Source organism: Dipteris shenzhenensis, chromosome 8 (genome assembly GCF_047967505.1).
Source record: "Dipteris shenzhenensis isolate YYH24624 ecotype China chromosome 8, Dip_SZ_1.0, whole genome shotgun sequence".
Lineage (NCBI taxonomy): Eukaryota > Viridiplantae > Streptophyta > Polypodiopsida > Gleicheniales > Dipteridaceae > Dipteris > Dipteris shenzhenensis.
The window spans coordinates 46,349,026-46,376,631 of NC_141603.1; the positions used below are offsets into that span (position 1 = coordinate 46,349,026).

Genomic DNA, 27,606 nt, shown 5'->3' on the forward strand with positions numbered 1-27,606 from the left:
AAAGAAGAATATAGAGGGAAGGAAACCGGTGCACTAACTTTGAGAATGGAAGCATAGAGAAGAGAAGAAGGAACGGAATTGTTAACATCCACAGAGTACAACTACCAAATGCAGGGTGATCAATGAGTAAAGGTGACCATTAGGGGAGAATCGGGGCCTCAAAAGGGCCTCATAAGGACTAGATTAAGGAATGCTTAGTTGGCTAATTCAAGGGGCTTGGAGGGTCCCAAAGAGGCCTAACCAGCCCAATCTAGGTGGGTTAAGCTCACATTTGAGCCAACCTCTCCCCCCATCAATGAGGGGAGGGGACTACTTTTTGAAATTTGAATTTCAAATTTCAAATCTCCCTCCCTCCCTCCCTCTCTCTCTCTCCCTCCCTCCCTCCCTCTTGTAACGTAGAGGTAGATAGGGGATGCATTGGGTCCTAAGAGAACCCCAAATGTTAAATGTTTGATGAATAAAGTTAACAGTATTTTGAGTCAATTATAGATTCTAAAATTCAAAAATTTATTTGGAAATTGCAGAATTGCATGTGCGACATGGCAGGGCGGAGGGGTGAGTGGGTTGGGAGGGAGGGTGGTGAAGATTAAGTATTACCGAATTGGTGACAAAAGACCAGGGGGGGAGGTGTGCACTCAAAAAATCCTAATTTAAAAGCAAAACTCTAAAGTGCTTTAAAAAAGACTATATAAAGCACTACAAAACCCTAAAATCCCTCATTTTCTATGGCATGAGTCAAACAAACTGCTAAACCCACTGGATGTCGTTTAGAAGCTACCCGCTCTCCTCCTCATAACTCCATGGCCTCCGAACACACTGCAAACCCCAGTGGCTAAGAGAGCAATGATCAGCAGGGATCTGAAGGAAATTCTCATCATCAAGAGTCCCAACAATGCGAGTCCCCACCATGCGACTCTCATGCTCGAGGGGGTCACTATGTATAAGCCCTCTATATCATGTGCGTTCAAGGCCTATTTCTAAAATCCCTTATTTGTGAATTTCGCATTAATAAAATGTACCCTTTTCCTATACAAATCTGTAAATTTTTCCCAAATTTGTTTTAGATACTCCCTTACGTAAATTAACTTTTGTAAAATTTAGATATTAAAAATGTCCTTCTGTTGAACTCACGTGATAGGGTTACATATGATGAGTGACCCCCTCGAGCTCTCATGGGGGATCCCAGGGATCTTAGCACCATAAGCAATCCTAGCACAATGAAGGATCCAAGCACGATCAGGGGTCCTCTCAGTCCTTCCACACAATTAAACGTGGAAGTAGAGAGTTCTTCCAAGAGGGACAAAATAGTCCAATCAATCGTGATCAACTACCCCTCCCTCCTCCGTGGGGTCTTGGCATGGAGCATCTAGACCAACAAGGGAAGCAAGAAAGGCAAAGAGAGGAGATGGAGAGATTAAAGGGGCCACAACAAGAGGAAGTATTTGACGGGCTTGTAGATATAATGAACCTTGGCCTGAATCCTCCAACCAAGCAAACCGCACGGAAGAGCACCATCAACCCTCTATGCCTCAAGATTGTCACATATAAGGAGCCTTTAGTATGAGCTAGAAAGAGCCTCAGCCTACTATCTCACAGCCTCATCAAAAGGAAAAGGGACCAAGGATAAATAAGACCCCTAGGCACGACAAGCCACCTAGAAGGACCCACCAGACACAAGAAGAGGAGTCTGAAGAGGTGATTGCAAGAGAGGAGAGGCGAAAGAAGTTTAAAGCAGACAAGCGGCCATGGGGCCATGTCCAGAGGCCAGTGCAAGGTCTCTTAAAGATTAAGAGGTGCAAAAAATCAGGCGTGAAGGCACTTCAAGAGATCCAGAAGTTCCAAACCACTGGGGACAATCTCATTCCCGGTGCACCCTTCCAACGTGTTGTACGTAAAATATCACAGAATTACAAGAATGATGTGCATTTCACTTCAGGTGCTATGGGAGCAATTCAGGAGGCAATGGAGCAGATGACAGTAGGTCTTCTTGAAGACATGAACTTATGTGCTATCCATGCCAAAAGAGGAACAGTGATGGACAAGGACCTTGCACTTGCCAAGCACATCTGCTCTGATCCCTTCCTTAGGCCCTAGATGTTCTTTAGGTTCATTTGGTGTAACCTGAATCATTTTGTAAATCTCTACCCTTTGAGTGCAATGAATAAAATATATTTTTATGTTCTATTACTATTCCCATGTTATTATACATGTTACGAGCATGTTACATGATGCTTTCCATCAGTTTATGCAAGTTCAGTGTGAATTTGAGTGGTCAAATGATGTTTTTTTTCCATGGCGTAGAAGACAAGTGTGTTTGGCATCGTGCGGGGAACTCAAAAAAGCCAAAACCCACCACCATGGCACATATGAGGCCTGCGGGTTTTGGCATTTCTGAGCTCCTCACATGATGCTGAACACATTTGCCTTCTGTGCCACAGTGAGATTCTTATTGGATTGCTCATAAATGACCATTATAGCACAAAAATTTATCTGATAGCATGCTTTTAAACAGAATAGTGAATGAAAATATTAATGCCAACAACAATTAAAGTTACAAAATACAATGACAGTATAAAATAAATTTTGTAAAAGAACACAAAATGGGGCACTGTATAAAAAGTATATCTATATTCATATAAAATAAAAGTTATATACAATAAGGCTTCTCTAAAACACTGAGAACATCAGGCTTGAATTCCCAAATACTCTCCTAGCTCTAAACCTAGTCGATAGAGAGTCAATGCTATTGTTATTGCTGGCTAGGGACATGGCTACTATTGTCAATGCCATACCTTGAAAATTGGTTCCAAAAGCATTGAGGGCAGCCATGCGGTTCACCAAAATGACCTTGTCAACATTGCAATTGATGTCAGCTCACTCGTGATAAGGCCTTGCACTTTAAGAGGTCATCAGTGCCATGTTGAGAAAACTTTTTGTGGATAACCACAAAGCACCCTTTTGCTTGGCCAAGGTAATGTGCCAGTGAGTGATCTCAACCGAAGCTACTACGAAGCTCAGTGAGTCATCTCAGCTGAAGCTACTACGAACAAGGCATTGCCGAGATGAGAATAGGTCGACCTCAAATGCCTCCTGCAAGAGTCCAACATTACATTATAATTCCTTTAAAGCAAAATCATACCAAGAGAGAAGAAATTCAAAGCTCATAGTTTCTTACCACTATGGTGTCGTCATGCTTACTCCCTTCCTCTTTGTCAATGAGGATGGATCCAGAAGCTTCCTGCTGTCCGGAGTGAGATGTGGAGGCTTCTTCTGGAACATTAGGTAGGTCGGAGTAGATTGATGTCTTTGCATCTTTGATTTTGGCCACTGTTAAAGCAATAACCTCTTCTATTACAATAATCATCTGCTCCCAAAAAACCTAGGTTCTTGCATAGTCGTGTCTACCTCGTATCCACATAGGACACCAAAGCTTCATCCTCTCGGAGACCAAACATAACCTCGATGTCATGGAGAAAGAGGTATTGTTCTCCATCGACAAGAAGGGGAGCAAGGAACCATATCACTGTTGCGGGGTCAACAGAGGTGGTGCCCGAGGTGGATGGAATTTGAGAAGTAGAATGTCTGCCCCATCCTTCCTAGCCTCGAAGCTCTCTCACAATTCCTGCATCACCTTTCTGGTTTCTTCATTCTTCCTCCTCCATCATCTGGTCTTTTTCAATGTTCAATGAGTTCTGCATGTTGCAGAGCCGTTTGTAAAGACCCTCCTTTTCGGGTCTCTGATCTTCAAGGTCCTTTCGGATCTTTTCTAGCTCCTTGTCTACCATGTTTCTCACTTCTTTGAACCTATCTCAGAGCTCCTTCATGCGCTTCTCTGCTTCTTTTCTTCTATGCCTTTCCATGTCGACCAATTTTGTGGCAGCCTCAACTTGCTCTTGTGCCTGCAAGGCCCTTGCTGGTGCCTCCTCTACCTTGGCTTCTGCACCTTCCTTGAGACTTTTCTCAAGTTGCACTGTCTTTGTTGCATCGGTGGCTCTCTCTTGTAGAAAAGTCACCTTTTAAGACATCTGCTTCTCGTATTTCTCAAAAATCCCTTTGAGGGTAGATGCCATCAGGTGAATTGCAACTCCATCAGACTGAGATAATGATTGGGATTTGCCATCTACACAATTATTTAGGTAGGTTAACACAATCTTGGAGATTCGCCCTTGAGAAAGATACATCACGTCCTTTCAGTTGCTCTACTGTTGCTTAAACCTGCTAGAATTTGTAGGTTCCTCTTGTATCAGGAAAGAAGTAAATGGTTTTCTTCAGTACATCTTGGAGGTCTATTGGCACGCTCAAAATCTTGACTCCATTATCTTTACTAATCTGAGCATTGGGGTATACATCTAGAATATCCTGTCTCTCCACTGCTTCTCGAAAAAGTGTGCTTGCATACTGCCTCCAGAAATTCCTAGTGTTTTCAATCATGCTTTCATTGATGGTAATCTTGTGACCTTGACAACCTAGTTGCCCCTCCACGTTCACTTCCTGCACCATCCTGGTGAAGTTTTGGAGAGCATCCAAATTGGGCTTTTGAATAGCGAGAGAGGAGCTCCAATATTTCACGATTTCAAGATCATGGGAGGAGGGGCTCTCGCACTGTGCTACAGAGGGGGGGAAGAGATTGTGTGAGGAGCTCCCGGATTGTGCAGGGTCCATTACAAGAGGGGATAGAAGTTACAAGAAGAGTGCAAGAAAGAAAGAAATGGTCAAGAGGGATAGAAGATGAAGCAGTGAAGGAAATGGAATAGTGGAGGCTTGAGATTGCAAGGGAGACCAAAACGTTCGAGAGGGATATAAGAGGAAACGGTTAAGGGAATGGAATAGCCGACTGCAGTGTTAAGGTGAGAGCCACTGCGGTGGTTGTAGCCTGACTACTGTCAAGGTGAGAGCCGAAGCGCTCTCTCTCTCACTCACACACACACATACATATGTGATATATGTACATATATGGCAATGCTCGAGGGAGAAAACCATGGGGATTACTTCAAAGCCTTTGATGTGTAGAGCTTGTCAACACCTCTCAATAAACCTCTCAAGGTATACTCCATCCCTAGCAAATTGATGCGCAAATGAAAAATTTTCTCCACACAAGCCCAAAGGTGGATCTTATGCCCGGATTACCCGAACGCTAAGCACGCATTCTTGTACAGCTATGATGCCAAGGTAAGGCTTCTCATAACTTTCCTTTTCACAAGACTACACAGAGTAATTACTGCTTGGAGGAGAACAAGCTTTGGGTAGAAATATACTAGTAGCTTATAAATGTCGCAACAATTTATTTGACAATCTGGGCCCAAAACAATGATAAATAACACAATTCTATAGGAGTCGCTGTAAAACTCGGCTTCAATTGAATCTCAAATGAATTTCTTCAAGCTGGAGACATCGCAGGTGCAATGCCGAAGCCCTTCGATTCCTCAGGTTTGGAAGCGAACGTGGTGAATTCACTCATCATTCTTCTAGAATCGCTCTTCTGAACGTTGCATAGCTCAGGCAATGAGACCCCCTCTCCCGCAGCCAGGTTGGTGTATAGATCAACAACGCTGGGGCAGTTGCCTTGACAGTCAGCCGAACAGAGAGCTTTTGTGAAATCGTTTTCGACGAGAGCATCCGACGCCATGCCCACAGACATTCTATCGAGCCCGCAAGCTTTGACACAATCGTCTGTCTCGACCCACCCTGCGAACAGTTCTGCCCTGACGATGGATGTCTGCAGGTAAAATGGTAAAGTTGACTTAGTTGCATAATATTCCATCAAACGACTAAACATCTGAGAGCTTGTTGCCATCCACGACGCAGATTCGTTGGGAATTTGGGAGCAATCGAGCTGCGACACAGCACATGGAGCTTGTCCTGCCTCTTATGGGACCAGAACCTGAGAATCTACGTGAAATCCACGACACATGCATGAGACTTCTCAACAATTACCTGGCATTCATACTCGACATCCCCGTTTGTCAGTATTCTCTTTTCGAGTACGCAGCGCGCTCCATTGGAGGACACCGCGAATGCACAAAGATCTACCGGAAGATCTTCGCACTCCAGATTGCCTGCTTAACATGATCCCAGAAGGTCAGTGCATTTTGGAATGAGAACTTCATTACAACAAAGGCAAGCTTTAGAATGACGAAACCTACCAAGGGCTCAAGCTTCTGTTACCTGAAACCGAAAGAAGACCTGCAGAGAGGACGGAGACGAAAAGGAAAAGACGTGCTGGGCGAGCCATTGTTTCAGTCAAAGCTCTGCAATTCACAGACGCGTGCAAAATGAGAGCTGACGCAGTGAAAGAATCTAAGACCGTGTTGCTACCGATCACCCCTCTCTCTCGGTCTCTCGCTCCCTTTGCTATATGGTGCTACGTGCCTAAAATTGATCTGGAGATGAAAGCCCAACCACCCCTCTCTCGCTCTCTCGCTCTCTTTCGCTGTATGGTGGTTACGTCGATTCTGGACTAGTCCCATCGATTGTCATGAACCCCACATGGCAGGTCATATATCTTTCTCTCTTGAGGGACAAGCAGCCTCTAGTTACCGATACAAGCATCATGGTACCTGCGTTCCAACAACCCAAAGCAGGAGAAATTGGACTGAGCGGAGGAGTGATGGAACGTGGGAAATGGAAGACGGAAATTAGGATGCAGGGAGATGCATGAGTGGGAAGAAGAGAAGACTTGCAGGCATATGGAGGTGGAAAGACGATGCTGATTCTTATACGAGTTGGCGAAGTCTTGCCTGTTGATTTCTTCCTCGTTTGGCCAGTACGCTTGATCTTTCCTTGAAGCTGCTGCTTCTTCACAACCTATAATTTCCCGAGATGAAACCTCGAAGGCTGCCTCACCATCGATGCATCTTAACGTCATGCCTTGACTCAGTTTGCTTTTAAAGGTAGCGTCTGTGTCTCTTTGTAGTTCTTATATCATTGAATTTTGTGGTTCTATGATGGACCATTCGGCCTTTCCTTACACACACTACTCTGTTTGTGTTTTACAAGCTCCACCTTCAGTATCTCTCTTTATGCCTTTGAATCACTTCTATCATAGAGTGCCCTTCTTTCACATTGTTTTGAGGGGTTATGAATCCTTCTAGTACCTTCGGGCCCTACTTAAAGCCAATGGATTGCTAGGGTAGTCTTACCACTACAAACCGATAGGTAGTTCCATACTCATAGTCTCAACAATCAGATAGCCCCTATCAATTGTTCACATAGAGTCATTATCCACTAGGTGATTAGACAATACTCCAATCCCAAGGTCCATAAGGCAGCATATGCATGTCAGTTCACTCACCTCTTCAAGCATGTGAACAAAAGGCAGAAGTATACCCCTCACTATATTATTTTTAAGGTGAGTCATTCTTCCAAATTTCATCATAAACTAGACATCTCCAAATGTCAAATCAACGGCTAAGTCAAAGTCTATAAAAGTCAAAAATGTCAAGAAATGTCCAAACAGTCCAGAAACTTTCAAAAATAGTCATGTGGAACCAAACACCAAATTAAAATCAATTTAGTGCACGTTGAATTAGTAATCCAATGCACATAGAATTGCTCCTCATGGCCATTGAGCATCGCCATGCCTCTCGCTTACCTGCTTGTTGTGGTTATTTTCCCATTCTAATAACACACACACACTTCCTCCCTTCTGACCACCCCTCCCCCCTAATTTTTCTTTAACCTCCTTTAAATTTCCTTTTCCCTTTTTCATCACCCTTTAAAACGCCCCTATTGCCTTCTTCAAATCATTATTCCTTTTTTTGGGCTGAACACCTTAAAAGAACCCCCTTACTTTCCTTTAGAAATATATTTTTCCCTTACCTTTTTTATCACTTATTTTAAATGTTCAAATTTTTCAAATTCTTAAACCTTTTTTTCTTTTTAGTTTACTCCCTTTAAAAATATTTTTTATTTATTCTCCTTTTTTTCAAAATTTCCCTGTATTAACTTTTTACCATTTAATTATTTACTGTTAGATATGCTCAATGCCCCACCCTCTTGGTATCCACCAATGGTCCAAGGTGCTCAAGTTGTAAGGCCCCCATATGAGGAGAAGCCATGTGTGAGCCCAGGACACTAGATGGATCCTGACTTGCATGTCAAATGAGGTCTATCAACAATGAGACCATTGATGGTAGAAAGGTAATCTATGTGAGTCTAGCCTATGGGCTAAGCAGGGTAGGTAAGTTGGTAGCACAACGAGGTACATTGCCTTGATTGTGTGGGAGCCCCTTGCTCTCACTACGGTCTAGGAATATTCTATGGACGACTAGTCGATTCCACTGACTAGGCTGACTAGTCAGCTCCACCAACTACGTTGATCCGACTACCACCCTCATAGCTATAAAGAAGCGACCTTCCTAGTCTATTATATCAGATCAGATCAGATCTTCAAGCTAGTAGCATCTCACTTAGTATTTGTTTGGATCGCCATCTTAGCTCCACTGTGGGAGCACACGAGTGGATAGAGCCATCATCTGTACTACATCAATATTGAAGGAAATTTTGGTTCATCTCCAGTTTGCTATGTACTCTCTATTCTTTGTTCAGTTTCTGTTCCACTGTGCCGTGTAATTTAACATTTACTTTGTCCCATCTATCTCCTAATTTATTTTACCTTTACTTGCCCCCCTTTTTTTAAATTTTTTAATCCTATTTTAATTATCATTTTTATAAAGAACTCCCCCCCTTCACATGTTCTATCCACCCTCTTTCTTTTCTCCACCAGCATGCAGTCTTATACCTTCCCTAGAATCGCCTCAATGGCTCGCCTCCCTAAAAATACTTATTACACCCGACTACATGCATACCCTAGGGCCTAGGGCCTACCTACATGCCCGAATACATGCTATCCTATAAAATGCCTACTCTCTCAAGTCTAGCCTCACCTTGCCTCCCTATCCTTGCATCCTAGTCGCTATCTGTTGCCTCCACGAACTGTGTGCAGTGCCTCAAGTCTAGTCCACTCCCGCCCATTGCGCCCAAGACCCCCTGTGGAGCCCCCGTGCATCTCCATAGTTATAAGACTAGCTCTGCTACCTCTGCAAGTCCTACGATGCATGTGGCCATCATCCATGAACTTTAATACACTACTACTACTGTGCTTCCTCAATTGCTGTGCTGACATCGACTGCTGTGTCTCGTGCCATTTGCGATAGTATCTGTGAACAAGTGAACTACGATAAGGCCTTCCTTGAAGAGAACTATTTGTTAAATTTGTTTAATCTATGGTAGTGTAAATTAGTGAGTGATCTGACTAATAAATGAAGTTTGTTCCAAATATATAATCATTATTATAATTGTTTGTCCATATGTGGTCTATAGTTGTTCCATTAATAGTAGTTGGTATATTTATCAATTGAGTGAAATTTCTTTGTTTCATGAAATGTAAGAGTTGTTTATTGTTGTTGTTTGAATTATTGATGTTGATGTTGAAATCTCCTATGATTTTTGTTATTGTGTCATCATTTATTTTTTGTAGTGTTAATTGTAGTGACTTAAGTAGTGTTTCTTTTTTTGCTAATGGGGAATTGTATACATTTATGACTGCAATTTTTTTTTATGTTTTTGTTTTGAAGATTGTAAGGTAGCATTCAGATCCTTTTTCATTAATGATCTTGAATGAGTTCGAGAGTGTCTTTGTAACATGTTGCAATTCCTACTCTGTTAGACTTTTGCAAGCATGTGAAACCTGGTAAGTTTATTGTTGTGGTTTTGTTATGTAATTCTTGGAGACAGAGGATTGTGGCACTCAGTAGGCTTTTATTGTGTAGAATGTTTATATTTGGTGGGAGTTTAATGCTCGTGTATTTAGTGATCACAATGTCATGATGTGTTGGTCTTCATTTGAGAAGTTCCTCTGAAGGGTATGCCATTGTTTGTTTGCTTTGAGTCTTCCCATTTCTTGTAAGACGTTGTCGACTTTGATGTGCTTTGCTTCTAACGGCTTGATGGTGTAAAGGTTTTTGGGGTTTCGTATGCATGAGAGTGCTGTGTATATTAATCCATGTGACTTTATGTTTGATGGGTCAAATGCTAGTTGATCCATTGATAATCCTTGTGGATGGTGGATTGTTCTAGCAGTAGCTATGGGTTGGATTGGAAATTGTCTACATGTAATTGAATTTAGGTGGTTTTTGCCAATCTAGAATTATCTTGTGATTTGTAATATTGGTGTCCATTGTGTTGGAATTTGTTCGTTGTAAAGAGCAGAGTTGTTGATTCTTGTTTGTTTTCCTATTCAAGATGGATTGTTGAATAAGATCCAAACAACTTGTTGTGCATGTGTTATATTTGAAGTTTGAAAAATGTTGTCTGCACCGTTTACCAAGCTATCAAGGATGCCAAGATTTCCATAACATATTTTGACTATCATACCTAGCTTAAGTTGTAGTTTTTGGTGTAGTGTTGCTATGTTTGTTGGGTTTGAAGGTATTATTATTGTTTTGCTACATGTCTTGTGATGTTTGTCTATTGCTTTAAGAATATGAGGATTTTCCTTGAGCAAGTGGAATACCTCTTCATTATGTGTGTCTTTGTAGGCATTAGTGTAGAATAGGTGAGGCACACTTTCTTTTTCTCTTGGTTGCCTATGGTATTTTTTGTTGATGTATGATATGTCATTTGTTGTATGTTCTCCTATTCTTATTCTATTAAGTATTTCAATGTATTTTGAATTAGTTTGGCACATTTGTTCTGTCAATTCATATTGAAAGATGTTGTCGTTCCAAAAAGAAGTTTGCATAGTTGCTTGTGTAGAATGGTTGATGAATATCCAAGAATCTTTAGTGGGACTAGCTTGTCATAAGTCTTCAAAAAGAAGAATATCAACTCCTCCAAATGTCTTGTTATGGTCGTGTTTGATTTCGCGAAGGTACATATGAGCTACAACTAATGTTGAATGGCCTATCAAACTTACTTCATCAAAGACAACAAGTTGAACGTCTTTGTAGAGTTGTGATAGTTCTTGCAATTTCTTACTGGAAAGACTTGTGTAGTGTGATGCCATTAGGGGCAAGTGCAGTGCTGAGTGTATAGTGGTTCCACCAATGTTGAAAGTAGCTTTTCCAGTATATGCTAGGAGAAGAACCTTTGGAGAGTCTATGTTGTTTGTTTGTTTGTGCGATTAGTCTCGCAGAAGTGCTTGTACTATCATTAGAAGTGTAAATGTTTTTCCTATTCCAGCATTTCCTGTCAAAAAACTTGGTGAAATTCTTATGAGGGGGAAATCCTTTTTTTAAGCATTATGTCTTCTACAATCAAACATTGGTTGTTGTTCAAGGCTCTAAAGTTAATGTAGTAATCATTGTTTGTTGCCATTGTATATTTCTTGAAAGTGTAATTAGGGAGTTGCCTTGTTTTTTCTTGATTGGGCATGTCTATTGCAATGTCATACATAGCAATGTGATTGTTCATGTCTATTGCAATGTCGTACGCTGCAACGCCATGAGGATTTAGTATAAATTGAATATCTATGTTTGCTCCCCATAACTTGGACACATGATGATTGAAGTTGTTAGTATAAATGTCTTTGGGTTATCTTTCCAAGAAGAGTGTTAGTTGTGAAATAGACCCTCGAAGAGCTAATATATATTTGTCTTTTGTTAGTTTAATAGTATTTAAGAATTCATTGTATTGCAATAATTGTGTGGTTTCTATTGACAAATTTCCATTAATCATGTTGATGTGCTTCTTTATAATGTTATTTGGAGCAATGGTCAAAGGCTCTAACATTTTTGTACATGACATGGGTGGGCGTGGATAACCAAAGCTACATTTTTTTTAACGTTTGTAGCAAGTTTTTCAATGCTTATATGTTTGTATTTGCCTCTGATCTTCATGTAGTTGTAGGAGGTCTATTGAAATGTATTTGTCTACAAAGTCTTCAATTTCACAAGTTGGAGATATTCCAAAAATAGGTGCGTTCTCAATCCAAAGAAGGCCATCATCATGTTGGCTTCCTCTATTTTAGAATTCAGTCACAAAGAAGAAATCTAATATTTTGCCGAGTATCTCTTTGTCTTTCTTAAGAACATTTTTAAGAGCTTGGAATTTGTGAACATGATATTGTGTTCTAATGATTGGGTCAGCTCGTAGGAGATGTCTTGTTTCAATTTATGGATTGGGATGTTTCTCTTCTGCTGCTCTAGGGTTGAGTTTGTGTATTGCCTCTACCAAAGGTTGCCATAGTTTTCAGCTGCTACTAATAGGGTTATGAAAAATGTAGGTGGTCCTTGTTGTCTCAGCATTGCAAAAAGGTCTTTCTTGAGATAGTGCTTATAGTCTGCTGAAGTTCTGAGCTGAGCAAAGACTTGGTAGCCTATGTTGGAATGTCGTAATTTTTCAATGTTTGTATCTAGTAGTGCATCTTTTTCTTGAAAAGCAAATCCTTTGCTTTGTCCTTTTCTCATACGAACCTAAGATGTTGAAAGAACTTGCTTAACTAATATTTTCATCATCTTGAAAAACAAATTCTCTATTGAGAGTGCAAAGCATCGATCTACATTAGTTAGCTCCCACTTTGCAATTTCTTGGTATGAAGATGTGTTTGGGAATGTTGTATTGTCAAGGTTTTCCAAAGAAAAGCTTAGGAAATGATAGTTCTTCACAAAATGTCTTTGAACATGCTTAATGGCAAAAAGCCTTTAGAGGGTGCTATCGAAATAGTTTGTCCTTCAAAGTCAATGACTTGTTGACTTGTGTATATTCCATGCATGAGGGTATCTGTTAGAGGTTCTTCTTCTAATGGTTCTTGGAATTGTTGATCATTGTTTTGTTCTAAAATCTATTTTGCCAATACAAGTTCAACATGTTTCTCCCAATGAGAATTGATACAAACGTTGTTTTCTTGGTACAAGGGAGTTGACAACAACTCATTCAATGCAAGCATTGTACAAGTAGGTCGTACTATACCACTTGTATAAGTATGTTTGAAAGATAGCTTGCATTTTATTGCCACAGCAACAGTATCTTGTTCGTTCAAGAACCTTGGCAACACTTATTGTGCTCTGTCGACATCTACAAAATGTTAACAACACTTCCATTGAGTCCATATTGACCTTCGCATGATAACTCTCATATTTGAGCAAAAGGTATTCTTATTGAACTCATCGTGCTTCTATGTCATTAAGATTACTTGTAAAAGTTGTTTTTGAGATCATTTGCATGTTCTTTAAAGATAATAAAGGAAGTCTTTCGTTTTTTAAGTCTTTATAGTAGCAAAGTGTACATAAGGGTTTTTCCATTGAATTTGTCCTTGCTATGTCTATTCCATTGGTTTGGAGAAATATTGTCATTTCTATTTTGATTTTTCTCATTTTGCTACAAAATTTTAAAGAAACACAACATTTGCATGGGAAGCTTGGAGTGTCTAATAATTTTTTAAACTATTCTTCTTCAAATGAAACTTGATTTATTTTTCTCTTTTATCCTTTCTTTTTATTTTGGGTGGTTTTCATATATTGTTCTGTTATTGAGATGATATATGATGTGTTAGGTTGCAAGAGAATTGCACATAATTTGTAGACTTTGTTTATTATTGCTTGCATTGAGTGTTGTATGTCTACGGAATTTTTGAATAGAGTGAAAATCTCTCTAGCCGAATTGGTAGGATTTTGAAGCACAAGTTGTTGCAAAAGTAAGTCATCATTAGAAGACCATACATTATATACTCGCTTTTCATACAAATGAATCAATGGGTTAATTGTGCAAGGATAGGTTGACTCATTTAGGAGTAATGTCTTTGGGTTTTTACTCTTGTTCTTGCCAATTCTAATTTTCTTAGAAAGCTTCTCTCCATTGTAGATGAATATTGAGAAGCAAGTTTCAAACATTGTGTGGAAACATTGAAGAATGTCAAATAGCAATGCACGTGATGATGATGAATTAACCAATATTTATGCTTCATGGTGATTTTGCTCCATTGGACATTATGTTTTCAACCATGGTTTGAAGAAGTTGTTCATATGTAAAATTAGGAAGGAAATGTAAGAGACACATAAGAATGTTTGTATTAGAAAGATTGAAAGTTTGATTCATTGCTAAGTGTTTGTGTTGGAGTAGTTTTAGCAAGTTCATTTTGAGATGTTTAAATGCTTCAATTTTAAGAGGCTAAAATTTCCTACAATTGTAAGTACAATCAAATACAAGAGAAAATCTTAACAGATATAGGAATGTCGAAGTAATATTTTAATAGATTGCAAAGTAAATCAAGCATTTGGTTCAAATGCAACTACAAATCTAGAGCTATTAATGGTAAAGCTCCCACTAGGCTTTGTAGTTTTGAGTTTGCTTCTTGCCATCATTAAGTCTTGCTCATACAATTGGATGAATGGAAATTGCAAAGCAAGAACAATGTCAACATATGGTCTTCTAATGTGCACTGGAATTTGCTCTCCTCCACGTTGTATGATGTCTGCTATTAGTGAAGCAACTTGTTCAATGTGTTGAGGACCTTGGCACGAGTAGCAAAATGGTCGATTTGGATCTCTACTAACTCGAACTCCTCCACAAGCCTTGCAAACATGCTTGATCAAGTCTGCATTAACATTTGTAAAGTGTAGAATTCCAAACACCTGCAAATGCACAAAGTTAGTACGTTGAATATAAACACTTATTTCATTAATTTTGGACTTCTCAATGTACAAATTCATTTTTACATATACTTTTAGACTAGATTTTGGATAAAATTTAAGAAAACACACAATCTTCAAAGCACAGATGAAAACATAAAAACAAGCATTTTTTTTTATATTTTTAAGGGAGATGAAGCTAAAATTATAAAATTTAACGCAACCTAGATAAATTATATGAAAAAATAAGATTCAATAGTCGTAAACTCTCTTAATATTTATAATGGTGTTAACAAACACCTTCAAAAGTTACAGTATTAAGGAAACTCTCACAATATTTATAAAGGTGTTGACAAACACCAAAAGTTACAATAAGCTTGAGATAAGTTACACAAAAAAATAAGATTCAACAATTGTAAACTCTCTTAATATTTATGATGGTAGGAAACACCTTCAAAAGTTACAAGTGGATGTAGCAAACTCTCACAATATTTATAAAGGTGTTGACCAAAACTAAAAGCTACAATAAGCCTCTCACTGGAAGGCAAATCTATTTTCTCTTGTAATCCTAAATTCAACCCATTCAAGGGCTGAATTCATCTCATCCTCATCGATGTAGTGAAAACTACAAAAGGGAAGTAAGGATTGATGAATTTTCTCCTATATAACACTTTGTTTATTCTGAATGGCTTGCGCTTCCTAGGGTGGAAATCTTCCATAACGAGCCACACGCGAAGATATCTCATTTTGAAAGTATGTTAGCTCTCTCCTATATGAATGCAATTTATCTATTTCACTAGTAGCCATACTTATTTTGTTTCTCCTCCTTCTCTAAGCCCTTCAGATAAGCAAAGTTGTCCTTCTTGTACTGGGTTAACAGAGCTGGATTTCACTTTCTCTCCTCTCTCTTCCCTTGGTTCTCGGCAATCCATTGTTTGCTGGTGTTAATGGCTTGCTCAACGGAATCGATTACTTCAAAAAGATCCATGGAAATGAGAGGAGGAAGGTAACGAGAGCAAGGAAGGTAACGAGAGGAGGTAAGGCAAGATGCAAGGAGTATGCTTGAGGAGAGGAGGTAAGGCTGCAGACAAGATGGAAGGAGTAAGCTTGAGGAGAGGAGTAAGGTAAGAAGATCAAAGTGGAAGAAGTACTGCGGGCAAGATGTAGAAGACGAACGACTAGAGAGGGATTTAAATAGAACTGCAGACTCATAATGTGAGATGAAAGATTTAAAATAAAGAATTGGGAAAGGCTGATATGACTAGATTGTGTGAAGTAACAGATGCAAGACCATAATGCAAGACATGTGAGATGGTACACTTTAAGTACATTGAAATCTATAAAATAAAGTAATGGAACACAAGAATGATATAATTATTAGAATCTCATCATGAGATATTTTTTTAATATAATAAGTTAGACTTGCAAATGCAAGACCATATGCGAGACATGTGAGATGATAGATTTTGAGTACATTGAAATCTATAAAATAGAGTGATGGAAGATAAGAATGATATAATTATTAGATTCTCATCATGAGATATTTATTGTATATAATAAGTTAGACTTTGAAAAAAGTAAAACTGATTTAATAAATTTAGAGAGGTGATTGTCCATTGAGTGAAGTAAAAATTGAACGACTATACAAACGTGAGAGACACATGAGTTGATAGATTTTGAATCGGTTTAAATCTATGAAATAAAGTGATTGAAGACAAGAATAATATAATGATCAGACTCCCTTCTTTTGTCCATACTAGTCCTTCTACAAGCACATTCTTCGTTCATATATCACTCTTAATTTATCATCTCTCCACCCACCATGGATGTCCTTGGCATCGTCGGAGATGTGGAGTCTAGAATCGATAGTGTCAAAGAATGGATTGTTGACCAAGGATCAAGGAGAGATGCAAGAATTCGACAAGGCTCTCCACTGACATGGATGGAGAGAGAGGAATTCGATGCATAGAGGCGGACAGAGAGGAAGGAGACTCAGAAGATAGTAGAGAGCGAAAGACTTTTACAATGTATTATAAAAGCACGACAAGATCTCTTGGACTTCTTAAGCAACCTACATTATCGAAGCACTCAGTATGGCCGATTTGATCGAGATGCTGAAAGAACAGTAAGGTCCTCCCAAAGAGATTATAAAGAAACAATCTATGACTGCTTGAGTTTCTTTCTTCATTGTAATTATGTTGAGGATACGGACGTGGAGCCCATGGAAGATTGGGTTGTTGACAAGATAAGGGATACTACTGATGAGATCTTCTAGTGTGATCTCGGCCTGTGTGGCCTATAATAGTCATTAATATTATGTTAAATTCTTTGCAACAAGTCTGGTAGGGCTGAGCAGATCATATTAGAATTGCTAATACAATTTATTTTTTAGTATAAAGAGATTATAAAGAAACAATCTATGACTGCTTGAGTTTCTTTCTTCATTGTAATTATGTTAAGGATACGGACGTGGAGCCCATGGGAGATTGGGTTGTTGACAAGATAAGAGATACTACTGATGAGATCTTCTAGTGTGATCTCGGCCTATGTGGCCTATAATAGTCATTAATATTATTTTGTATTCTCTGCAACAAGTCTAGTAGGGCTGAGCATATCATATTAGAATATCTAATACAATTTATTTTTTAGTAGCAAATACTCATGCAGTGTGGCTCTTATGACTCTAAAATGTTATAAACTTTGACCCTATAGTATGATTTGAGTTATCTTATTGTTTTATAGTATGATTTGAGTTATCTTATTGTTTTTAGTCGCAAGTTCAAACAAAATAACATTGTGAGAGAAGGAAAACAAGTCACACATTCAATATGTATCCATGATGAATGCCCATTATGGATTCACATTTAATACAATCAAACAAAATAACATTTTGAGCAACAAAATCACAAATACTAAGTTTTGCGACTTTGCACTTTTACATGCATCACTTGCCAACAAAGTTTTTCTACTTCAAAAAATAACTCATGTACATGCTAAACCCCATCATAAAGCTTCACAATGAAGTGGATTTTGATGCTTCCTGTGGACTCCGTTGTGATGCTTTGGAAGTAGACTCTATCTCTCGAGGCTTTGATGCTTTAGGCATATATGGACTCTTCCTTCGTGCATAGAATTTGTCTACTTCCAAGTGTGGACTCCATTGTGATGGTTTAGGCATAGAATCTAGTGGAGGTTGTGATTCCCTAGGCATATATTGAATCTCTAATTTTGAGTGTGGGGTAGATGGTGATTCCTTGGGCATCGACTCCTCATGAGGGTGTAGATGGTGATTCCTTGGGCATAGACTCCTCAGGAGGGTGTGATGTCCGCGGTGTAAAATGAGTCTCCACTTCCACTCGTGGACTTTCCTGGGATGCTTTGGGCATAGACTCCCCAAAATGGTATGATTCTTTGGCCGTAGATTGAGTCTCTACTTCTGCGAGTGGACTCTCTTCTAATGCTTTGGGTTTATACTCCTCGGGGTATGCTGAATCTCAATTTTTGTGTCGGCTGGAGTTGATTGTGATGCTTTGGGAGTAGACTCTTTCAAAGGCTGTGATGGATTGGGAGTATATTGAGTCTCTACTTCCTCAAGAGTCTTTGATGTAGACTTGGGTGTCTCAATTATTTTAATTGGAGATTGAGCAATTATGAATTGAATAGTATGAGCTGCAAATGTATATAGTTCTACATTAGAATATGTAGACATTGAGGATTGTGAGCCCTTCACATCAAATATTTCATCAAGGAGCAACTTGCAGTTGTAGCACACTCTCCACCCACAACTATATGGATCGTTTTTCTCTACAACCTCACATCATTGTAAGTCCAATGCTTCTTGCAAGTCACCATCATAGTTTGTGACTTGTTCAATTACACTTATTAACCTTGATGTGGACCTATCCATCATAACATACAAGGGAATGAATAAGTGCATCGCAAAAGATACAAACCATGTAAGTTATAATGTATTAAGAGCAAGTGTAGCACGAAAGTTATATACTTACGCTAACACATTGCCATGATATCTTGGCATTGAATTGGCAAAATAACATTTATTGGCTTGTAGGTCCAAAGCTACCAAACTCCAATGTTTCCTGCATGACCAATTGAGAATCTTTATTATTTGACTCCATCTTACATCTCACAAAAGTAAATATAAGGTTGCCGTGTCACTTACATCTCATTATATGGAAAAACGATAACTCATACATTGTCCATATTGAGAGTTTGTAGCCAGGTGCAGATATCTTCTAGTGACTTTTTAGTATTGTTGAGCCATGTAGAAAGAAGGGAATCTACGATATATACACACTTTTCAAAATTTACAGGAACCAAAGATATCATTATACTGCATCAAAAAATAACCAAACATCAACTCATTAGATTTAATCAATATATAAATACTAAGCCAAGATAACAAAAATAACCAAACATTAGCTCATTAGATTTAATCAATATATAAATACTAAGCAAAGATAAAGTTTGTATCAAACCTGAGGTCAGCCATTATGACTTTATCATTAACCTCTTTTCCTCAATATCTTAGGATTTGAAACTCTTCTATACCAAATGATAGATATTGAGGTCGTTGTCCAATCATAACCTGAATATCAAAGTTGCTTCCTATTTCTTGTAGCTTGGATAAATCTTCACAATTCTTAAGTGTGAGCCATGCCATCATCATATCCTCTGAGTTCCCATAGAAGTGAAGCAGTTGACTCTCTATATTAGGAAAGTCTTTCAGTGATCCTTTTATTGTCATAAATATTTCACTTTCAGTTTTTTCAGCAATCACCATATCAAAACTTGAAGGTAATATTGTGGCCTTCTTGACTTTAAATCTGCGTTAACTCATTTCTTCTTCGTTCCCCTCTGCCGTCTGTAAAAAATACAAAAGCTTGTGAGATTGATAGGTTATAGTTAAATGTAATACTGGTAAAAGAAAAGTAAAGAGTCATACAAGGATATGTGTCCGTAATTTCTTTAAGTAATCTTGTGAACCAGGAAGATCGTCCATGTCATCATCTGCATCACCTTCATCTTTATATGGGGAGCCATCAAGATCTTCCATGTCATCATCTCCAATCCTCTTATGTTCCACCTCTTTCTTGTAGGTGACAGTTAGATCATCTTGCAAGTGGAAGTGTGCCATGGAGGCCTTTCTTTCAATAATATTAGTGGAATATCCTTTTCTGAGAAGATATTTGAAAAGATATCCCATCCATAATAAGGTGACCTCCCAATTAGGAAATTGCAAGTATTCCAGCATAGTAATCAAAAGACTTCCACTTTTTGGAGGACATTCATAGATTTTGGAGTGCACTTGATGAGAGGACCTATGGATCTCTTTCTCCTCTAGCATGAGACACAAACTCTTGGAAGTCCCCCTTATGTTATGTTGTAGAGACTGGTCAGGATATGATTCGAGGCATTGGATCTTTAATCCACATTCTCTCTTGCATGTCTTGGATGCATACACACCATTGTAGATCTTGAAATCAAAGGCATAAACTTTCTCCAAAGTGTTATGTATCTCTTCCTTGTTTTCTTTATTGACAAAAATCACAATATTGCAAATTTTAGCTCTGCTAATGGTGGTATATACTATTCTATCAATGAATTGGCGAATATCATTGGAAGAAACCTCATCGGTAAAGAATACTTGGGGCTTCTCCAAGCTTGTTTCATCAATTAAAAAGTCCTCATCTGAAATGCCCATGTACGCTACAAGCTTTCCAGCTTCTGAAATGATGTTGACATTGAATTGAAAGCCGTGGTTGACTGCACTTGTTATCCTCAGTTTATGCTCATTCGCAAGCTTCTCAACATATGCAATTGCCTGTGGTGGGATTTGGGCTCTCATGAATGAGGTGACTACTCTGGCCCCATCTTCTTGATTCTTCATCCACTTATGCGCCCATGCCTTTTCCTTAGCTATGGATAAAGCGGCTATATGCTTCACAATATTAGGGTCAATAATGCATTAACCAGTAGGAATTACTTTTTCTATAAGCAAATATCTGATTGTACTATCCACTACATCACGTTTCACCTGTACATTGATGCACTCCTCCATGCAATGATCTTTGTCCTTCCTGCCAAAAAACTATTCTTTCTTGAGGACTTTTTATGTTGCCATTGTTACATAGCTGTCCGGCAAATACTTCACGAGCCTCCACATTCTTGTCGTCACCTCTTTTTTCTCAACCTTTGACTTTTGTGATAGTAACAAAGGACCATACGTAACCTCACCCTTCTCAGATGCACTGCAAACTGCCACAACTTGCTTAAACACCTCATCAGGTCGAAAAATTATACTTGTGTAGTCAGCATATCTATCTCTCGCTACCTTGAAGCTTGTGAGAGATTCTTCCCATTCTTGACTTCCCCTTGGTACAACTACACTTAAACATGTATAAAAGTTGACTAATGTGTATGCATTCTCTTTTGGTGGCAGTTCTTTTCAAATGTGTTGCTAGAGAATCAAGTGTAGTCCATAGATTCCTCGCTTTCATTAGGATTTTCGATGTTGAGTTATCTTACGTTTTGCAAAAATATCATGATTCAGTCTTTCGAACTCAATCAAATATTTTGTTTGATGCTTAAAAATGCATATTGTAGCCATATAAAAATTTAAGGGAAGAACCTTTGACATTTGCTCTACAGTGAGCCTTCTTGAGTCCCTTGCTTGTCTAGCAAGTTCATTACAGGCATATGCATAATGCTGACCATTAATCAACTCAAATTTACAATGCAGTAAGAATTTCTCTTTGCCCCTTTCAAAAATTTCTTGGAATTGGCCTCTTCACCCTATTCATGCGGAATTTATCGAAGGCTTTGTGTGAAGAATTTGCCAAAAGTCTCCTCAAAATGGGTAGGTCCTTCAAACGTAACTCCAGACCATGGGTTTCTTGCCATCCACCAAAGCCTTGAATATTTGCATCGCATAAGATATATCAAGATTTTTATTATTGGTAAAAATAGATGCTACCTCCACATCTCGAGCATTCGCACCATAGGGATTTTGTCCCCATATATATCTGACATCATCTACTGTGATCGTCTCATTGAGACGCAGATTGAGATTCTTTATTGACATGAGCTCATCTTGATCTTCCTCAGTCTCTTGATCTGACTTTTCTTCCTCTTTGCTCTTGTACCTGAAGTTTCTTAGCAGAGGAACGTTGCCTTTTTTTCAAAGTAGCCTTTGGAATTGTGTCCTCTTTATCTTTTCCTTGTACTTTCTGAATGGAGGAATGTTGTCTTTTTGTGGAAGTAGCCTTTGGAACTGTGGCCCTTGCAGTACTAATCTTTTCTATTTTGCGTCTTTCTTTTCCTTTGATAGGTTGCACCAAAATGACCTTGGCTCATCCTTTCTCTTCCTCTATCTTTTGTATTTCTTTAGGCCGCAATGGTTGTGTCACTTCTTCATTTTTCAGTTGGAACGCAACATCTACTTCTTCTTCTATCATAAAAAGTTTGCGTGGAGACCCTTGATGTGGGGCTCCTTTGTCGAGTTTGGGATTGAAAACTTTTGGTCTCTAGGAGGGCCCGGGTACCCAACTAGTACGCAATAGATCTTTGTGCATTCGTGGTGTCCTCCAATGGAGCGCGCTGCGTATATGCTGGCTACATGAACATTTTGCACAACTGCACTAGCGGCCATCTCCAATGTATTGAATTATCTGGGGAGGGCATGCAAAATTCAATCAGAAAGAAGTGGGCAGTAACGGCTACGGCTTCAAGGCATTTACAGGCTTTGAGCAGGAAAGGTTAGAAGAAAGAAGCACAATGCATCTCCTCTAAGTTAGTGATGCCCATCTGACAGTAGATGTGCAAAGCAATGCAAATTAGAGAGACCACAGCATTGCCCTGAAAAACTAAGGATAGCTCTGGAGTAGCTCCTTGTTGAGATACAACACAGAGGCGCAGATTCTCATTTGGACAGGAGGACAAGAAATTCTTTTTTTTTTTTTGCAAGAAGAAGAGGACTACAAAAAGCAGGCTTAGCATCCCCTTTGCCACCGTACTAGGAGGTAGTGACCTGCACTAACACAGTGAAGGGACAACACGTCTATAGTCGAAGACGTAAAAGAGCAGAAGATATGTCATGCATGCTAGCTGTGTAGAGCGCTCATGAAAGAGTAGAAAAAGAAGAAGATATGTTGGCTATGCAAAGAGCTCATGAAAGACCAAAGAAAGAAGAAGATATCTCAAGCATGCGCGTTGTGCAAGCTCACGAAAGTGCAGAGGAAGATATGTTAGGAATGCACGCTGTGCAGAGCGCTCACGATATGTCACGCATGCTGGCTGTGCATAACGCTTACAAAAGAGTAGAGAAAGAAGAAGATATGTCAGGCATGCCAACTGTGCAGGCTCACAAAAGAGCAGAGGAAGTGTTAGGAATGTAGGCTGTGCAGAGCACTCACGAAAGAGCAGAGAGAGAAGTAGGTATGTCAAGCATGCTGGCTGTACAGAGAGCTCCCAGTCCCACCCATAATTTGAAGAGTTGGAAGATGGAGCGTATACGGGATGCATTTCCAGATGCTATGGTTCATCAAGATAAACTAATTAAAGTCCCTCTGGAGCAGATGCATATATTTGAAGAGGAATACTCTTTAAAACTTCCAGTATCTCTATTATATGGAAGGAGATTATGCAAGGAATTGTTTGCTTTCATAGTGAGGTCAGCATTGGTACGATTAGTTAATGTGTTGGGCCTCACACACCTTCTCCCACCTGCCATGTCCTCTTGGTCAAGCGAGGCTGCAACCGTAGTTGCCAATCAAGATAGCAAAACTTTCTCAGGCGGCAAAAGTTCCTCAAGCGACACAACGATGGGATTGTCTCGTTCGAAAGCTCAATGGATGTATGTAACAGATTGTCAAGGTTGTGGACTCTCCACTCTTGCTTTGGAGCTTGCATTACGATTGAGGCATTTGCCAAAGCCAGTACTGTTTATACACATGGATGGGACAGCCAAGGGTGATGATGCTATTATGAGCTTGGCACAAGCAGCTGCAATGATGTTTGTGGGGATGCCTGATGAGTCAAGTTTGCAATATATTTTGGGCATGCGCTTTGATAGCTTCAGGAAGCTGATTTGTGAAGTTCCAACTTTTGTAGAGATGCTTGTGACGTGTGTAGAAAGTGCAAGTTGCAGAGGCAAGGTTGAAGTGACTTGTATTGTGGATGAGGCACATGTATACTTTGAGGATCCTAATTATGATTTCAATAGAATTCTAATGAAGCTGGCTGAAAATCCCACTTGGAACAATGCTTGCACAACAATATTATTCAGTAGAGGCACTCAACGTGCAAATGCCTGGTTTAAACTTTTTGAAGTGGAGCCTAGTTTTGGCTGGTGTGTGTGACATCACTTTTAAGAAAGAGAAATACTCAGTTAAAGCCCAATGAACAGGAGAAGTTAGAGTCTTCAACTGGCTCTTTTGTGAGAGATGTAGTAGATTTTATTCGTTTGTACGAAGTAAGGAAGAATGGAAAGCCATATAGGTTTGATTCCACACTTCATGCTTTTGAAGAAACAAAGGGATAGATTCTTAATATAGAAATGCCTTCGGTGATTTCAGAGATGCCTCCTATCTTAGCATCTCACTTGCGAAGGAGAGTATTATGCATGCATCTGGGGCTCCCAGTAAATGCAGCTCTTCCCATTTCCATACTCCCTGAGTATATGTGGCTACGACAAGATCATGGTGAGAACTACATTATGCCATCCTCTACTCACATTGAAAGAGTACTTTGGTCCATGATCATGGAGAATGAAGGTCAGATAAAGTCTTTTGAGGCTATTAAGGAAATTGTTAAATATGTGTTTACATGTAAAGATCTGTTTAAACAGAAGATGGTTGGGGCATGGGTGGAACTTTTGATAATGAGCTACATTAATGCATACAAATGTTTCAGAGTTGATAATGCGAGTAGCCTCATATTACCATGGAGAAAGCTTTCCATGAACTACAAATCTATGTATACAGAGTCATTCTATGGCAATAAGGTTCCTCAACACTTAAATTATTTGCAGAGAAACATTTTGTGTGGTCCACATCACCAAACTATCCAGCTATCGATGGGATGTTCTTTGATAAGAGATCAAAGGAAGCCATAGGAATTCAGGTCACTGTCATGAAAGATCTTAGCAAGCACGAGAATACATTCTATGGTGAGATGGATGATGGTGGTGGGGCTTGCCAGGCTTTAGAGTGGGCTGAATTCCTAGGTGTACTGGAAGAGAATTTATGTGTACTATGGATTGGTAACGGATGACAAGGATCAGGGGACGGGTCGAAATGTAGTAGTAGTTGGAAGCATCCGTCAAAGCATTATTTTGCCAAGTTGGAGGATTTGATAGCATCAACAAATGCACCCCACTTTGATGTTCTCAAGATTTTGTAGAGTTGAGCCTTCAAGATTGTGTGTTACGCTTGGGTGCAGTCCGACAGTGACTCTCTTGCACAAAAGAATAGTGATCAATGGAGAAAGATCTTCATCAAAAAGAGCTCTAGCCAATCATAATGAGCTCACATGATGTGATAGCCCCTTTAACAATGATCAGCAAAGTAATGAGCCCATGAGCAGTGCCGATAGCTGATAGCAACTCTCAAACATGCAACCTCACTGACCTGGTTAGCCACAACTCAGCTTCTCGCATCCAACGATGTCTATCACCAATGCCACAGACTACTAGAAACATCCCAACCATGAGTGAACGGTGGGCTCCCAACAACAAAACGGTAGAAATGACCCCATGCAGAGCAGATCTCGACCCAATGCCAATGCTCAGAGACTAACCAAATGACTACATTAGCAAGGATGCCTTGGAAAATGGCTATGATGCCAACCACAAGCAACAGGCCTGACCAACTCACATCACCTCCATGCATCCGGAGCTTCAGTCACCAAGCAGCTCCAACAATGGCTTGAACGACTCCATAGAGCGAGCAACAATGAACGATGACTGACTTCAACAATGCACCCTCTTATGCCTTATGGCCTCTAGCACCCTCTCCTACACTCTACAATGCTCCATGCAACAAGCTATCCCCCTCAAATCCATCATACAATGCACCCTCTTATGCCTTATGGCCTCCAGCACCTTTTCCTACACTCTACAATGCACCACGCAACAAGCTATCCCCCTAACTCCGTCACACAATGCAATGCCCAAGTGACCCCAATCGACAACGGAGTACCAACCTACGTCAATAAAATCTTCAAAGATTTCCACAAGATTATGAAGTATCTCATCCTCATGGTGAGTGGATCACCTAATGCCACGTGGTAGCTATCTCCAAGATGTGTCATCATCTTATCCATAGGGTTATCCTAGCCAACCTAACATGTGTCACACTACCACATGGTAGCCTCATCCATAGTGCCATATTAGCGTGGCCTGATACGTGCCACACCATCCTTGAGCACCACATCATCAACTCCATGTTTGCTAGCTATTGCCAGCTCAACGCCCCTCGTGTAGTGCCATGTCATCTACCTAATTAGCATACCACATCAGCTGTACAATCATCAGCGCTACCTAATCGCAGTGACTGCCACATAGACACACCTTTTGTAACTTGCATGTGACCCTCAGTGCCACATTAGCACATGCTAGCTCATCATTTTCCCTTCTCTCTAAGTTTGGCCATTCTTCTTAGAGCTAGAACTTTTGATCCAAGTGCAGTTTGGAGGAGCTCCAACAAGCAAAATTGCACGACAACTCAAATCTCCACAATTGTTATCTCGGATTTCAAATTTGAGATTTCCACTTTGCAGTATTTACTAGAACATCATCATCAAAACCACCTCTTAATCCATTGCAGCCACCCAACACATAAAATGAATCAAGATAAATTTCTTTTATTGCATTTTATGCTTCAACGTGTAGTCTAGATTTAGACTAGCATAGCCATAGAGGAGACTAAACTCCACCAAGCCACGTAAACCATTGCCATATCACCCGATTAGTTCCCACGTGCATTAGACTGTTTGATCCATCATCTGTATACACATTCATATATCTGACACCGGCTCCAGTCTCTTGGCATTTGGCAGTAGTTCTTCAGTTTGACACTTGGCAGAGCGATCTTCCTCTCGAGGTCATGATTGTTGCAAACATCTTGCACACCCACATTCCACCCATATTTATTGAGTATTTTCTAGCATTGGTTCATGCACACATACATCAGCCTTGTACATCATCTTAGCTACTCCCGACACACAGTTGTCACCAAAATGTCATAGGCTTGATCTTTGGCATACAATGTTGTTCTTCCATCACATGACTTGTTTCAAAGTTTTACAAATTCATTGTAATCTCACAGCAACAACTCGAGCATAAGACCCTAATGGAAGCTCTCACACAGTGATCTCATGGGTAAATTCTCCAGTTGGTACATGGGTAAGCCTCTTACATAGAGTACTATAGCATGGATTTATTCAAACCACATAGTTGATGATACACTAGTAATGACTCTAGACAAGATCCATGAGGGGAAAGAGAAGCTACTTCAACCACTCATTGCCACATGAGGCACACTTAATAGTAAGCCCTGCACATGAGGTAGTCCATCTACATTAGCACAATCCGGTTCCAGTGATGTATAACCATCACATCATGCATGGATCTAACTCCATCTATTGTGACATCTGATGTTGATACATAGCACTAGTTGAGCAGCGGTAGTCTTGTAAACCTTTATAGGTAAGTCCTCAGTATGATGCTCTCACATCTCTAGCAGCATGGAGGCATACATGCCATGATGCATGTGCATCATTTTTTGTTGGATAATCGGCGATGTCTTGGACAAATAGATCAAGACATCCTTGCATGTGACACAAAGTTGGAGGGTACCCACCATAGAAGCTAGAGTCATGTACATAAAAAAGAGATAAAAAGTGTGGTGAGCCTTCAAGGACAAGGGAGCTACCTCATCCTTCATTCCACCACTACACCCACCTCCCACCACCTCAAGTACCATTGCATCCCCAAGTGTCATTGCACCCCCCCCCTCCACAT

At 39.7% G+C, this 27,606-nt stretch overlaps 1 protein-coding gene across 1 annotated transcript; it reads right to left on the bottom strand.

Moving 5' to 3' along the window:
* Nucleotides 1-5,334: 5,334 nt before the first annotated feature.
* On the bottom strand, nucleotides 5,335-6,296 carry LOC147899586 (uncharacterized). The gene is made up of 3 exons (XM_087378703.1): nucleotides 6,166-6,296; nucleotides 5,935-6,056; nucleotides 5,335-5,716 (listed from the first exon to the last, which is right to left on the bottom strand). The coding sequence occupies exons 1-3, from the start codon at nucleotides 6,230-6,232 to the stop codon at nucleotides 5,378-5,380; spliced, it is 528 nt and encodes a 175-aa protein (XP_087234829.1). The 5' UTR covers nucleotides 6,233-6,296; the 3' UTR covers nucleotides 5,335-5,377.
* Nucleotides 6,297-27,606: the final 21,310 nt, after the last annotated feature.

Coding starts and splice junctions, on each gene's coding strand:
- LOC147899586 (XM_087378703.1), bottom strand. CDS start 6,232: ATGGCTCGCCCAGCACGTCTTTTCCTTTTCGTCTCCGTCCTCTCTGCA. Junction 6,057..6,165: donor AGGTCTTCTTTCGGTTTCAG/GTAACAGAAGCT, acceptor CATGTTAAGCAG/GCAATCTGGAGTGCGAAGAT. Junction 5,717..5,934: donor ATGTCGAGTATGAATGCCAG/GTAATTGTTGAG, acceptor TTTTACCTGCAG/ACATCCATCGTCAGGGCAGA.